This window comes from Xenopus tropicalis, chromosome 7, assembly GCF_000004195.4.
Source record: "Xenopus tropicalis strain Nigerian chromosome 7, UCB_Xtro_10.0, whole genome shotgun sequence".
Lineage (NCBI taxonomy): Eukaryota > Metazoa > Chordata > Amphibia > Anura > Pipidae > Xenopus > Xenopus tropicalis.
The window spans coordinates 88917556-88930438 of NC_030683.2; the positions used below are offsets into that span (position 1 = coordinate 88917556).

The following is a 12883-nucleotide window of genomic DNA, read 5'->3' on the forward strand; positions in this document are numbered from 1 at the left end:
TTTTTTTTATACATAATTGGATACATTTAAATCTGCAAACAGCATACACACACAGAGACCCTTATTCTTATACCCTTATACATTTCATCAAGAATACAGGCTCACATAGGCAGAACTGTCTCTGATAAAAGTTCTGCTTTGTTTGAGCTGAGCTGAGGAGGTCAGGAGAAAAAAATTGAAGCAGACAGCTAGAGCTGAGTTTCTATGGGAACCAGCAATGCCATCTATTCACTGGCTGCTAGATGGGGGGGCGTGTTTAGTAATCTGAGCTTGGAAGAACTGAGCATGCCCACAAACCAACAGCCAAAGCAAATTCCTGAGGGAGGGGGCCGAGTGGATTAGAGGAGAAGAAGGAAATCTAAGTGATAAAGGGGACAGTGCAGCCTTACTATTAACCTCAGGAAAACCAGTGTAGCTGCTATTGAAAGATTTCAAAGAGGCTGTTCACTGATTACATTTTTGTGTGTGTGGGGTTTACATGTCCTTTAAAGGCATTAACAGAATCTGCCATTACATCATCACTAGAAAGGGCATTCCACAACCTCACTGCCCTCACCATGAAAAAACACTTATGCTGCTTCAAATAGTAACTGAACTGAATAGTGGAAATGTATCTTCAACATAATAACACTAGTAGTCTGAGTTTGGCAGATGCTAGAAGAATACAACCTACCTGAATGCACAATGCCAATGGCAACTAATGGCTATTTTCTATTGTTGGAGCAAGGGCAAAACATTGAGAGCAAGACATAAAAGCTTGGTTCACCTTTTCAAAAACACATTTTGGGCAGACTACATACAAATAAAAACTCGACCACAGCATACAATGTGTGGAAACAGTTTGGGGAAGGCTCTTTTCTGTTATAGCACAAGAATGACCACACGCACAAAACAAGGTATAGAATAGGTTTGCTGAGAAGGGAGCTCTGGCCTGCACAGAGCACTGACTTCAAACGAACAGAGTATCTGTGGGATGACCTTGAATGCAGCCTACAAACCAGGCCTGATCCACAACATCATTGCCCAGCAGGTCTGGTATTTGCCAGAATCTATAGATTGCCAGTCCAGGCCTGGTGCCCAGCCTCACTAATTCTATTGTGTATAATGCTGAGAGAATGAGGTAAAACAGGTTGGGATTGGTGATATGATATCATGCCCTATACTTTTATAAATTGGTGTTATTATACTAAGTGGCATAATTGTAACCTTTAATGTAGAGGAATGCATAAATGTATTGGAGGCATAAAGGGTGTTGACTATACCTAAGTGATGTGTTACCTAGTTACAAAGTTAAGTTGGGTTGAAAAAAGACCAACATCCATCAAGTTCAGTCCCTCCGAATGGAATAGTTAATTAACAGTCTGAAGGCAGCAAAATTAACCCTTTGATAAATATGCCCCACAGTGTTTAACTGTAGAGAAATGAAAGGGCAGTGTGCTACAAATTACCTCCAGCTCAGTTGATGCCTCATTCACTTGCAGATTGGCCACAATGCAATGGGATCCAAGAGTTTTGTCAGTACTTCAATGAAATATTACGTTAAAACAAATAATCCTCAAATAAGATAGCTAACATTCTATAGTTTGTAAAGGCTAAATAAAGGCTTGTAAAAATGTTTGTCTGGAGGGTTTGAAAACCAAAGGGATTTTCAAAACAAGTCCAATTATGAATTTATACTGTATTATAATTTGGAGACAACGTATTTGCTTTTGAACTAAGAAGGCTAGTCACTAATATAGGTAATAAATTGCACTTACAGTTACCCATACCAACCAATCAGATATTTTCTTTCAATTTCTACTAGACTGGTCTGAACAATTTGCTGATTGCTTTGCACTGGTCATGGGACCCAGGACATCTGAAGTCTGGCAGCACCGAACCAAAATACAGCCCTGCCTACAGTATGCTAGTAACATAACCCCACACTAAGTTGTTAAAGGAACAGTAACACCAAAAAATGTATATATTTTAAAGAAATTAAACTATAATGCACTGCTGCCCTGCACTGGTAAAAGGTTTGTGTTTGCTTCAGAAACACTACTAGAGTTTATATAAACCCTGGTGTGTAGCCATGTGGGCAGCCATTCAAAAGAAGTAAAGGCACAGGTTATATAGCAGCTAACAGATACACCCTGTAGAATACAATTGTGTCTTATCTGTTATCTGCTATGTAACCTGTGCCCTTTCTCCTTTTTTCCAGCTTCAATGGCTGCCCAGCAGCTTATTTATATAAACTATAGTAGTGTTCCTGAAACAAACACCCCAGTTTTACCAGTGCAGGGCCACAGTACGTTATATTTCAATTACTTTAAAACACATTCATTTTTTGGTGTTACTGTTCCTTTAAGTTGTGCTTGTAAGGAAAGCTAGCTTACACTTCATCTCTTATGTACTTGATCTTGTAGCTGATGCAACTGATGAACAATCTATGTGCTGCATAAATGTGTTCATGCTATATAAATAAAGGCTTATACGGCACTGTTCTTTCTTATAATCTTGCTTTGGAAACCTACCTCCCACTTTAATTTCCAAACTATTTTTACCTGGTCAAATACTATGATATTAATACAAATCAACAAAATTCTCTTAAAATCTCTGGTTGTCTATTATCAGTGATACAGTAATAAATCCACCCACTAAGGGGTTAGATTATTTGCCCACAGCTGCAACTGTCCCTACATGACCCATCCCAAAAAACAAGTAGAGTGAAAGTTGGATAGGGAGTGGATGGAGTCTTGGTTAGGATACAATAAGTGAGCAGTTTGCTGAGAGCAGAACAGCAACAATATTTACCTTTTAACATGAGAGTTCTTATCCCACCCCCACTCTGTATACAAACGCACAACACACACTGGGATAAGTCTATTCATGTAGAAAGGTTTCCCAATATTTGACTAATATAGGATACATGCAGAAAATAGAAAGTAGGAGAGGTGACATCATTCTGCAAAACAGGCCAATTCCGCCCACTTGCTGACAGTAACTGGAAAGTGCACCCTACAGCAGGAAAATGAGGGGTGTGTATTGTGAAGGTGCTTAGTAGTTCACGTACAGAATACATGCCTCAGCTCCCTGACTAAAACAGATACCAGACACTGAAAGCCAGATTCAGTAGTCAGACAGACAGAGACAGGTGCTAGAAATGCTAGAGAGAGGCAAGCCAGGAAATCAAAAAGGGCAAAGGGAAATGCAGGGGACAGTGGGAGCAAGAAATATTTCTTGGTTGTACCTAAAGCACTGATTAAAAATGCACCAATGTACAAGTAGCGCTATATACAGGGACATTACTATAGAGGAAGCAGGCGCTGCAACTGCCCATGGGGACCCATGATATTGAGGTGTCTCAAGTGGGGCACCGATTGATTTGTGAAGAAAGATTATTGGAGTAAAATTGACATAAAAAGAATATGAAATTCACAAAAGTCTCACTCCAGTTTCATGAATAAGACATTTTTTGTACACTTTGGTGTAACATTGCCAGTCCAAGTGGTGCACTGATTGATTTGTGAAGTAAGAAAGATTATTGGAGTAAAACTGACATAAAAAGAATATGAAATTCACAAAAGTCTCACTCCAGTTTCATGAATAAGACATTTTTTGTACACTTTGGTGTAACATTGCCAGTCCAAGTGGTGCACTGATTGATTTGTGAAGTAAGAAAGATTATTGGAGTAAAACTGACATAAAAAGAATATGAAATTCACAAAAGTCTCACTCCAGTTTCATGAATAAGACATTTTTTGTACACTTTGGTGTAACATTGTCAATCCAGGGGGCCACTATTTAAAAACCAACAATTTCTTTTAAATGGCTGCTGCTGCCAGAATGCTATGTTGCTATGCCTGTGCACCTGCATGTTGTTAGTAAATAGGCAACACTTCTATGTTAATTAGCATTTATAGCCCATCACAGTGCATTCTTGGCCCAAACAACTGCACAACTGAGGGCAAACTATACATATGCTTCAGGGTAGAGCCTGCGATGGGAAACTACCCCCAAGTGTACCTTCAGTTTTCCTTATCTAGACAGGTAAGTATGAGAATATAGAAATCAAGTGCCCAGAATATTCCTTTGCTGCTTATTTGCATTTATACTTATTTGTTTGTTGCATCAGCAAAGGAATTTATACAGGGATTGTAAATACGGAGACTTTTCTTGGTGACTTCTATCCTCGTAAGGGCAAGGGGAGTAGAAAAAGTTCTTACAAACAGGTATGTTTTATATACAAGAAATGCATAGCCTTGCTGTTGCAAAGAACATTTTCTTTCTCACATAATTGCAATAACACCATTGAATGCCATGGGAGCTGTCATATTGCTCACCTATTTGGTGTCCTTTCCAATAAACTCCTTGCCAGTGTTTGGCATTTGGAAGGGTGAGCCCATATAGGGTTTTAGTTATAGGCTTATAATTGCTCTGTGATTTTTAGTGCTATGATAAAACTGCTTCTAGGAGCACAAGCCATCATGCATTACAGGTTATAATTAAGGACAATCTAATTATGAAAACCTGGATGGGGTCAATCTAATTATGAAAACCTGGATGGGGTCCCTATGTAAATGGAACACCAATGGAAAATTACAATACATTTAAATTTAATTTAGATAAAAATTGTGTTACCAATGACAAACATTTGTAAAACAAACAAAAAAGTATGAGTTTTGATGGTCTTTGTGGTGGGTTTCTGGTGGTGGTGGTGCTTCTGCTCAATAACTGTTTTTGCACACTAAACTTTAAGAATATGTACAGACAATAGCTTATTGGTCCTTCTGGTCAAAGCAAACAGACAAAAAGCTTTGGTAAATCATGACTCAGAACTAATGTTTCTACCTGTGTATCTGACATCTACTTTCAAATGCTGTGCTTTAAATTTAAAGATGTCAACAAACCCCATGTCATTAGGGTGATAATGATGCATGGGTGGAGACCTTAATGTAACCATTTAAAGAGGAATCGTGCTGAATTATCATCTTAATGACATCTCTGTAAAAGCAATATATGTCTGGCACCTTTTGTACTATAAATTCAAGTTCTAAATTACTGCAAGACAAATGGACTGAGAAATTCTTGTCTGTACTTGCCCTTATTCTGCCTCCTCACCAGACTGCAAAGTGCCAAGGAAAGCTCATGACAGAGCTGGCATGTTAGCCTTCTAAATGTCATTATTAATGACCCTAATTTCCTAGCCATAATTGGTTGCTTACTGGGGTACCATAAATTGTTGAGTCTGCATGGCTTGTGGACCCATAGGCCTACATCAACATAGTGCTGTCCTATTATTTCAGGAGACAGGTTTATGTCATTAAGACTATTCATTGAATAAGTCATTTACTCAATAGTTTTAATGTTTACATTTGTGTGCCTTACAACAATGCAAGCAAACCGTCTCAGTCTAGAATGATTTACTTTTTTGTTTATTGATCACTGTAGAGTTAAATAGTGTCACGTGTCTAGGGAAAGCAGCTGGTCTTCCTCTATAGTGCAGAAGATGCAGACATTATATGCCACTTGTCCTTCTCAGGAATAGCACTTATGGCAGACAAAGCTACCTACAGTATATCACAAGCCAGCCAGCAAATGAAAGACAGGAAGTAACATCTTCAAAGAAAACATGTGTGCTGTAGATAGTTCTTTGAGTTATTGCTCCTTATACAATCCATTCCTTTATGTCATGTATGGGTTTAGCCAAGACAGAGGCAAACTATTCTATGAATTATAGCATCACTTATTTATAAGGACTAGGAGAGCTGTTACTATTAAGGCTAGGGTTGAGAGCAGGCTGGGTATGATTGTAAAAAAGCAAGCAGGCAAGAAGCACATTTAATACAATTTTAATATAAAGTTTCATGCTACTTATCTTCCTACTGCCATTACTGCTCACTTGACTAATTAACACTTCAATAATTATTAATTCATAATAGAAAAAGAGATTCTGAGATACAATTCTGAACACTAAAGACAGCTGTACATAGGCTGATCCCATGTGCCAATGGTCCAGAGAGGCAATACACCTTTCTATTTTTTCACTTGTTTTGCCAAAATGACTGGAACAGCAGGAAGCAAAATGGAGCTGCAGCTCCAGCTGACACAATCAGTCAGCTGCTAAAATTTCAAACCTGCCCAATCCATGAACGGCCCAATCTCAATAGTACTAAGATATTGAGATAACTGGACCAACATGCACATGGACTTGTAAACATAGTGTATATACTTGCACCTGTTCGATAGGAAACGGTTGGCTGCCATAGGTTACTAGACATTATGGTTTATAAGCTGACCCATTACCAATCACGTATTCTATCTCAAAAAGAAAAACAGGTTACTTTTATTATTTCATTATTGCTAAACATATGGGTAAATCAGAAACAAAAAGGTAAACACTTCTATAACTTAAGATTGTTGGCCATTTCATTCCTTTTCATTAGGCTTTGTCTCAGTTAATGGACCTTCCATAACTGATTGGAATGAGATGGCAGAAGATGATTCATTTTCTGCAAAGCTGGCAGGTCAGGGAAGGTGTGGTTCAGTTATTATACTAATTATCATGAGGTTGCTGACAGTGCAGAATGCGCTGCTTCACATGGTGCCCTGTATTCCAGCACAGTCACACAGAACGCATTCCAACACAGTGTCTGATGTAAGGAGTAGGAATTTTGTGCGCAGCCCACACAACGCACACCACAAGTTTGTTTGCTGAAGAGAAATAAAACATCAGGTTATACAGAAAAAGAAAACGCAACCATATATTTTATTTATGTACAAGTTAGCAATATTGCTTATGTCATCATTTAAACCCTCACTTTAGTGCAAATGTACAGAAAAAAATATATAAATTTCAATAAATACATGAACCGTCCTTGCTGTTTAGCACTCATTAACAGTTTCCCTGTGCAGGTCCTGCTGTTAACAGAATGGTGATGTAGCTACTTGCCACACCTCATGCTACGTGTATGCCAGCTTTACTAGCTTATCTCACTGTATTTCTTCATTACTAATGATAAACACGATCATATTTTTCTTCAACCACACAATTCAGTACAGAATATAGGAATACAGCAAACTTTATCACTCAACAGCAGAGCTGTACAAACATCTGTGATGATACAAAGCATAAGAGCTTTTGGGGGATAAAGGTAATGTTCTCACCATGATAAAGGGGAAGTTATTCATTGACGTTTCACCCAGACATCCTAAATCTGTAATTAGAATTTTGAAAATGAAAATGTGAGCTGGAACGGACTGACAACAGAATGAAAGTTAATTGGTAAAAATGCCCACTGCTAATCTGTTTTTTCCCCAATTTATTTAGCCAATTAGTATAGGCAACAATTTCTCAATGGCAACAGCAGTTTAAACAATGGAAGGTCATTATGGCAAGATAACTATATTGAATAACAGGAAATAACACTGAGAAAAGCTACTTATATTGAAAGGATTTTATTCTTTCTGGCCTGATGTGACCAAAGTAGAAATACTGCAGCTTAAAGCTAAGATGCTTTCTCTAAAAGAGCTATTTATAACACAAATCTAAATATATATCCATGTGTTTGTGTAGAAGTGACTGCAAAGCTATATTCCTCTTGCTATTTTGATCCAGGAAGTCTTAGGCTATTGTATGACCAGCATAAAGCCAGTGACATCTATATTGTTCAAACAACATAAAGCCACTCACAGAGAAAGAATTAAGGATATGCAAATGATTGGCCTGCAGGGTGACCTACCGGATACTGTGAATTATGTTACAAAGATGGGTGGAAACCTGCACTGTCCCGTCTAGCACAGAACAAACCTATTTTAACCAGCTTTTCAAATTCTTTCAAGTGTAGTCAGCTCTTAGGCTAATGTCAGATAGAGCATTTTTCTGGTATACTCAGCTGCATATAAAAACACCTGTGATCTCCTACAGCAGTTTTACTCAAAAGGGAAAATCCACACAGTGGCTATGGCACAATAATGTGCACTACAGTATTTTTGGTAAATGTTAATTGAAGAGGTGAAAAGCTGAAAAGTACCCTGTAACCTTAAAGGGGACCTGTCACCCTAAGAAATAATTTCAGATTTATTTCTATTGTGTGAGTTGAGCGAAAAACTTCACTTACACTATAAAAAAAATAGAAATATTACTTTCCTCGGTCTTGAAATTACACAATCACAGCAAGCAGGCAGGTGCCATTTTGTGGACACTGTTAGTAAAACAAGCTTTGCATCACCCCAAAAATATTGTTTATGTGATAGAATGGAAGACCAGATGCCCATGTACTGGCTACATAATTAGATGGTGAGGAAGGAGGGAGAAAATGAGAAATGCAGCGACATCAAGGAAATGCTGAATGGAAAGGTAAAGTTATCATTTGCCTACAGCAGGCAATATGTCTTAAAAAAGTAAAATATATATTGGTTTGGCGGGCTTATCATTGGGCTCCATACACAGGCCAATAAGCTGCTCTTGATGACCAAGTCGGAAGCTGTACCCATTCCATGTATGGCCAGCCTAAAGCTGATGACCCATGTAGTGTTTTTCGAACACTACAGTTTCAGCTGGCAGGTGAAGCACATGAAACTGCCCAGCACTGGCACTATTTGGCATGAAGATGCTTTAGTAACTGTTTTCATACATACATACTAGTACTGCAAGAAATGTTCCATTTGGGTGCTTCTCCAAGGCTAAAACATGGCAGAGACAGCCCCAACAAGCCATCATTGCAAGAACAATCTACAACAAGGTAGCCTGGTGGCTAGTAGGTTAAAAAATGTATATTATAATTATTACTATTACATAGCAGAGAATATCTGCTATGTAACATGTGCCTTTTCTTGTTTTTCTCGTGAATAGCTGCCCCCATGGCTACACAGCAGCTTTGCTTATATAAACTATAGTAGTGTTTCAAAAGTAAACACACACATTTTACCAGTGCAGGGCAATAGTACATTATAATTTAATTACTTTCAATTTTTGGTGTTATTGTTCCTTTAAATCGAGTATATGTCAGTGGAAGTATTGTAGAACTCAAATTTTGTAAATGTAAACAAGCAGAGAACAAGTTTTCTGGATTTTGAGGAAAAAGTATGTTCATCTGTTGCAATCTAGGAGAAATAAATTAAAGATACAAGTTACTTTTAAACCCAATATACATTTATGAGATGAGAACATACAGTTAAATAATATGAGAGAAATCTAGAATTAATAGTGCTTTAGCATTATAACTTTAGTGCCAGTAATGCATTGATGGGGGATTGAGGCAATTGTATTACACCATTTAATTCCAATGTTCACCAAAAGCTCAAGGGCCACAGTTTACAGCCCTGAGTTTCCTACTAAACATCATAATGAGAAACATAGTTTTCATTTTAAATACGTATGTGCATTCCATGAGTACCAAAGGTGGCATAAGTGCAAATAAACCTAGTGTCTGGCTATATAAGCTCATTATCCCAAAATATATGGCTTCCAGCCAAAGCTGCTGACAAATATTACAAATCTTCAAATACATCCACACCACAATAAGTAAAAGTTGACCTCCCAATTGCAATCATTTTATTTCAATTGTATACAGTTGCCATTATCTCTTCTAACAGATTTATAGATGTAGCAGGACAAGGGAGGAGGTGCCAGGCTTGGCGCCTTTCACATTCAATGCTTGCCATGATGTTACCGTTACTATAGTCCATAGCTTTTTTGGCCTTGTGCACATACTTTATACCATGTTGGCTTGCGTCTACCAGGACCAAAAAAGCTTCCAGTGGTTTTGAGGAACTACTTTTTTTTTATAAACAAACAAATAAATAAAACATCATCATCATCAATCAAGCATTTATTTTAGATTTAGCATTGGTTGGGACTCCAATAGTAATCATGGATTTAGTGGGACAATAACACCTAAATCAAAGTTGTGCTTCCGTCAGAGTGTGTTTCTGCACTGACATGTTGATATCAGTCAGCATATCATGAAATATATGATTCAACATCCAGATTCTATTCAGCAGGTAAAAGGAAGCAATGCTACTTTAACTTTATTTTCTAGGCAGGAGTCTGTTTTATGGATTAGATACAGCAATAGCTAAGAAGTAGTAAACCTGATTCATATGTACACATGTGTGTGTGTACATATATGTATGTAGTGACTGCCTAATAAATGCAACTTGTATGTTGATATGAATTTTATTTTAACTTAAGTCACTGAGAGCCAATTTACAGATTACTGCACTCCAAAACCGGCTGTTTGGATGAACCAGAAAGAATGTGTTCATGTTTGCACTTTAGAGCTGCTTGGCTTTGTATTTGTGCAGTGATCTTTAGTCAGTACTGAAAGCTCACGAGATGCACTGCCGAACAATAAAAGGGAGGACAGAAGTGCATTCTGGGAGGGGAATTTTGTCCTCTAGTCACCCATGCCTTATTAGGGTAATGACAATCATACAAAGAAGATAATAAAAGCCTCCAACAGAAAACAGTGATGACCAGGTCATGGGAAAAAAAAGAGAAAAAGCCATAAACCATATTTTCTTTTTTTTTTTCCAAATATAATTCAGATAAGTTATTTGCATGTGGAGATGTACTAAATTCATAAGTATGGTTTGCATTCTGTTTAGAAGAATATAAAATAACCAGCATGGCAGCATAGCTTATTGTGTGCCTTCTCTGCATACTAATATACAAATGAGTGTAAATTGCCATATTGGTTGCCTCAATGAATGGCTAGAAATAAATGGGGTGCTTTTAGTGGGAAGAATGCCTCATCAAGGCAATCAATAAGGCCACTGAAACTAATCATATGCAGAAAAGGGATGCTCCATAAATAAAATACATGACTAAAGAATAAATGGAAAATGCTTTCTTGAGAAAAGTAATGCAAAATATTGCCCACTGGTCAAAAGTGCATAAGACAATACAACATAGACATTAAACTATTTAAAAAAAACAAAAAGGACATTTAAACAATAGAGAAAAGGGACAGGTGTATCCAGGGAAAGTTTACAGGGAACTGCAGAGAAAAGTGCAAAAAAAATCTTTCCCAATCTACTGGATAATACCCAAATACTGTCAACGGTTTAAGAATGAATTGTAGTGTTCATCAGAAGCACTGGAATACAAGATTACGTGCAAATTGCGCCTTAACTGTCTCAAGGATCAAAGGGTTTGCAAGAATGATGATGTTAGCACCCGATGGAGCAGCATGGAGTAAACACAAGGGTGTTCAAATAACACGGCCTGGGACTGGTCAGACCTGACACAATCATCCCAGTTCCAGTATCTTGTATCAGTGCTACACAGAATAAAAGGAAAGCTGTGCCTTGCTTTTCTTCCCCATATATCATGTCTATCCAGATAAGGAGGAGAAACAAACACAACACATTGTCTTACAACCTCATCTCAGAAATGGGGCTTATTTATCCTTCCAATCATTTTACTCAAACAGGTTTGTCTCATTGCAAATAAATAAAGGGCATCCTCTCATTTGCATCCATACATATGAGGATAGTTTCATGTGGTAACTGTGTAAACTGGTGAATTTGGAGATACAGAAGACGGTCACAGTTTGAGTGGTTAACCCCCTTTCCTGCTGGAGAGACTTGCTCAGTGCAGAACAGTGATGTTCTTGTATCCTTCCAGGCGTTGTAAACTGCAGTTTCCAAAATCTGTCACCAGATAAGGGAGTGCGAGGAGCTGCAGCCCACAACAGCTAAAGTGCCAAAATCTTGAGAACCCTGTTAAAAAAAAAAAAAAAAAGTACTGTTGTTCCTTATTCTGTTATTTCTCTGAGATCTTGTAATCCATTTCTCAATTTCTTGCTACTTTGGGGCTCAAAATGTCAAATCAAAACAGCAGAGGTATCAGTGCAATGGAATTCAGGCCTTTCCAGCACTAAAGAGGTCATATGGACAGAGGAGTTATTCTGGGAATAAGAACCCCTGTTGAGTCGTATAACTTGTGAGTTAATCTTCTGGATTCCCCTGTTCAACTCTATGCAGGCCTCTTCTGCGTGTTAAAGTCTTTTCTTTGTCAGAGGCTGGTGGAGGAGACAGAGAGGGTAGGGGATGAAGGAGGTGGGAAATTGAGGAGTTCAAGGACTGCCACCCCAACACTGCTTCTTCTTGTGAACATGCAGGAGGCTGCTACCCATTTGTTGGTTCGTGGGTTGTATTTCTCAATCGAATTTAGACTGGAGCTGCCATCATTGCCCCCAACAGCATAAAGCCATCCATCCATTGCTACAAGGTCATGAGTGCTTCTGTAGAATATATGAAGAAAAGATAGTTGAGCTAAGCACATTTCTAAGCCATGGTATAATTCAAAGGGGAAGTTGGCATTAGGAAGAGAAAACTGGTCAAATTATTATTTTTTCCCAACAATGCACCCCATCCCCCCTTCTATGTGGCCAGCACTATCAAGTGCAACTTTTTGAAACAATGACAGAGAGCAAAGAGTTGCATTCAACTGTGAATGCCGTCCTGTAGCGCCATAGAGGGGGTGACACATGGATGGAATGTAAGCTGCCCCTTTAGAACAGCTGTATAACAAAATGTGCATCTGGAGCCCTGTACTTACATAATTACGCATCTGAATAAAAAACTGTACAATACAACTTTAATATAGAGAAACAGGGGGTATTACAACTGCTAAAACAGAAAAGGTCCCAATGGAAACAAGCAATACTATTTACAACTATTACATTTATTTAATAAGTTGCCAATTCAGTCTGCAGGTTTATTTGCCAGTTTTACCCCCAATTGCTGAAATACAGTGCATACTTGGATGATCTGCTCTAAACATACTGAAATTGCACATTCATCAATGCCCTCTATACACCTTGGCTACCTAACAGCCAGTGGGACTATTGGCCCACTGATAGTTCCTGCTTATTGCTCAGTATTGACCATGCAA

The 12883-nt window shown here is 38.1% G+C and overlaps 1 protein-coding gene across 4 annotated transcripts in view; it reads right to left on the reverse strand.

The window, feature by feature from the left end:
- Nucleotides 1–9518: 9518 nt before the first annotated feature.
- The window catches only part of klhl17 (kelch like family member 17), a 42326-nt gene continuing 38961 nt past the window's right edge, over nt 9519–12883 (reverse strand). For all 4 annotated transcript variants that reach the window (XM_018096021.2, XM_004916144.4, XM_018096023.2 and 1 more), the window contains exon 12: nt 9519–12230. In XM_018096021.2, coding sequence (XP_017951510.1) covers nt 12002–12230 — 229 coding nt within the window. In that variant the 3' untranslated portion in view covers nt 9519–12001. The remainder of the gene's footprint in view (nt 12231–12883) is intronic.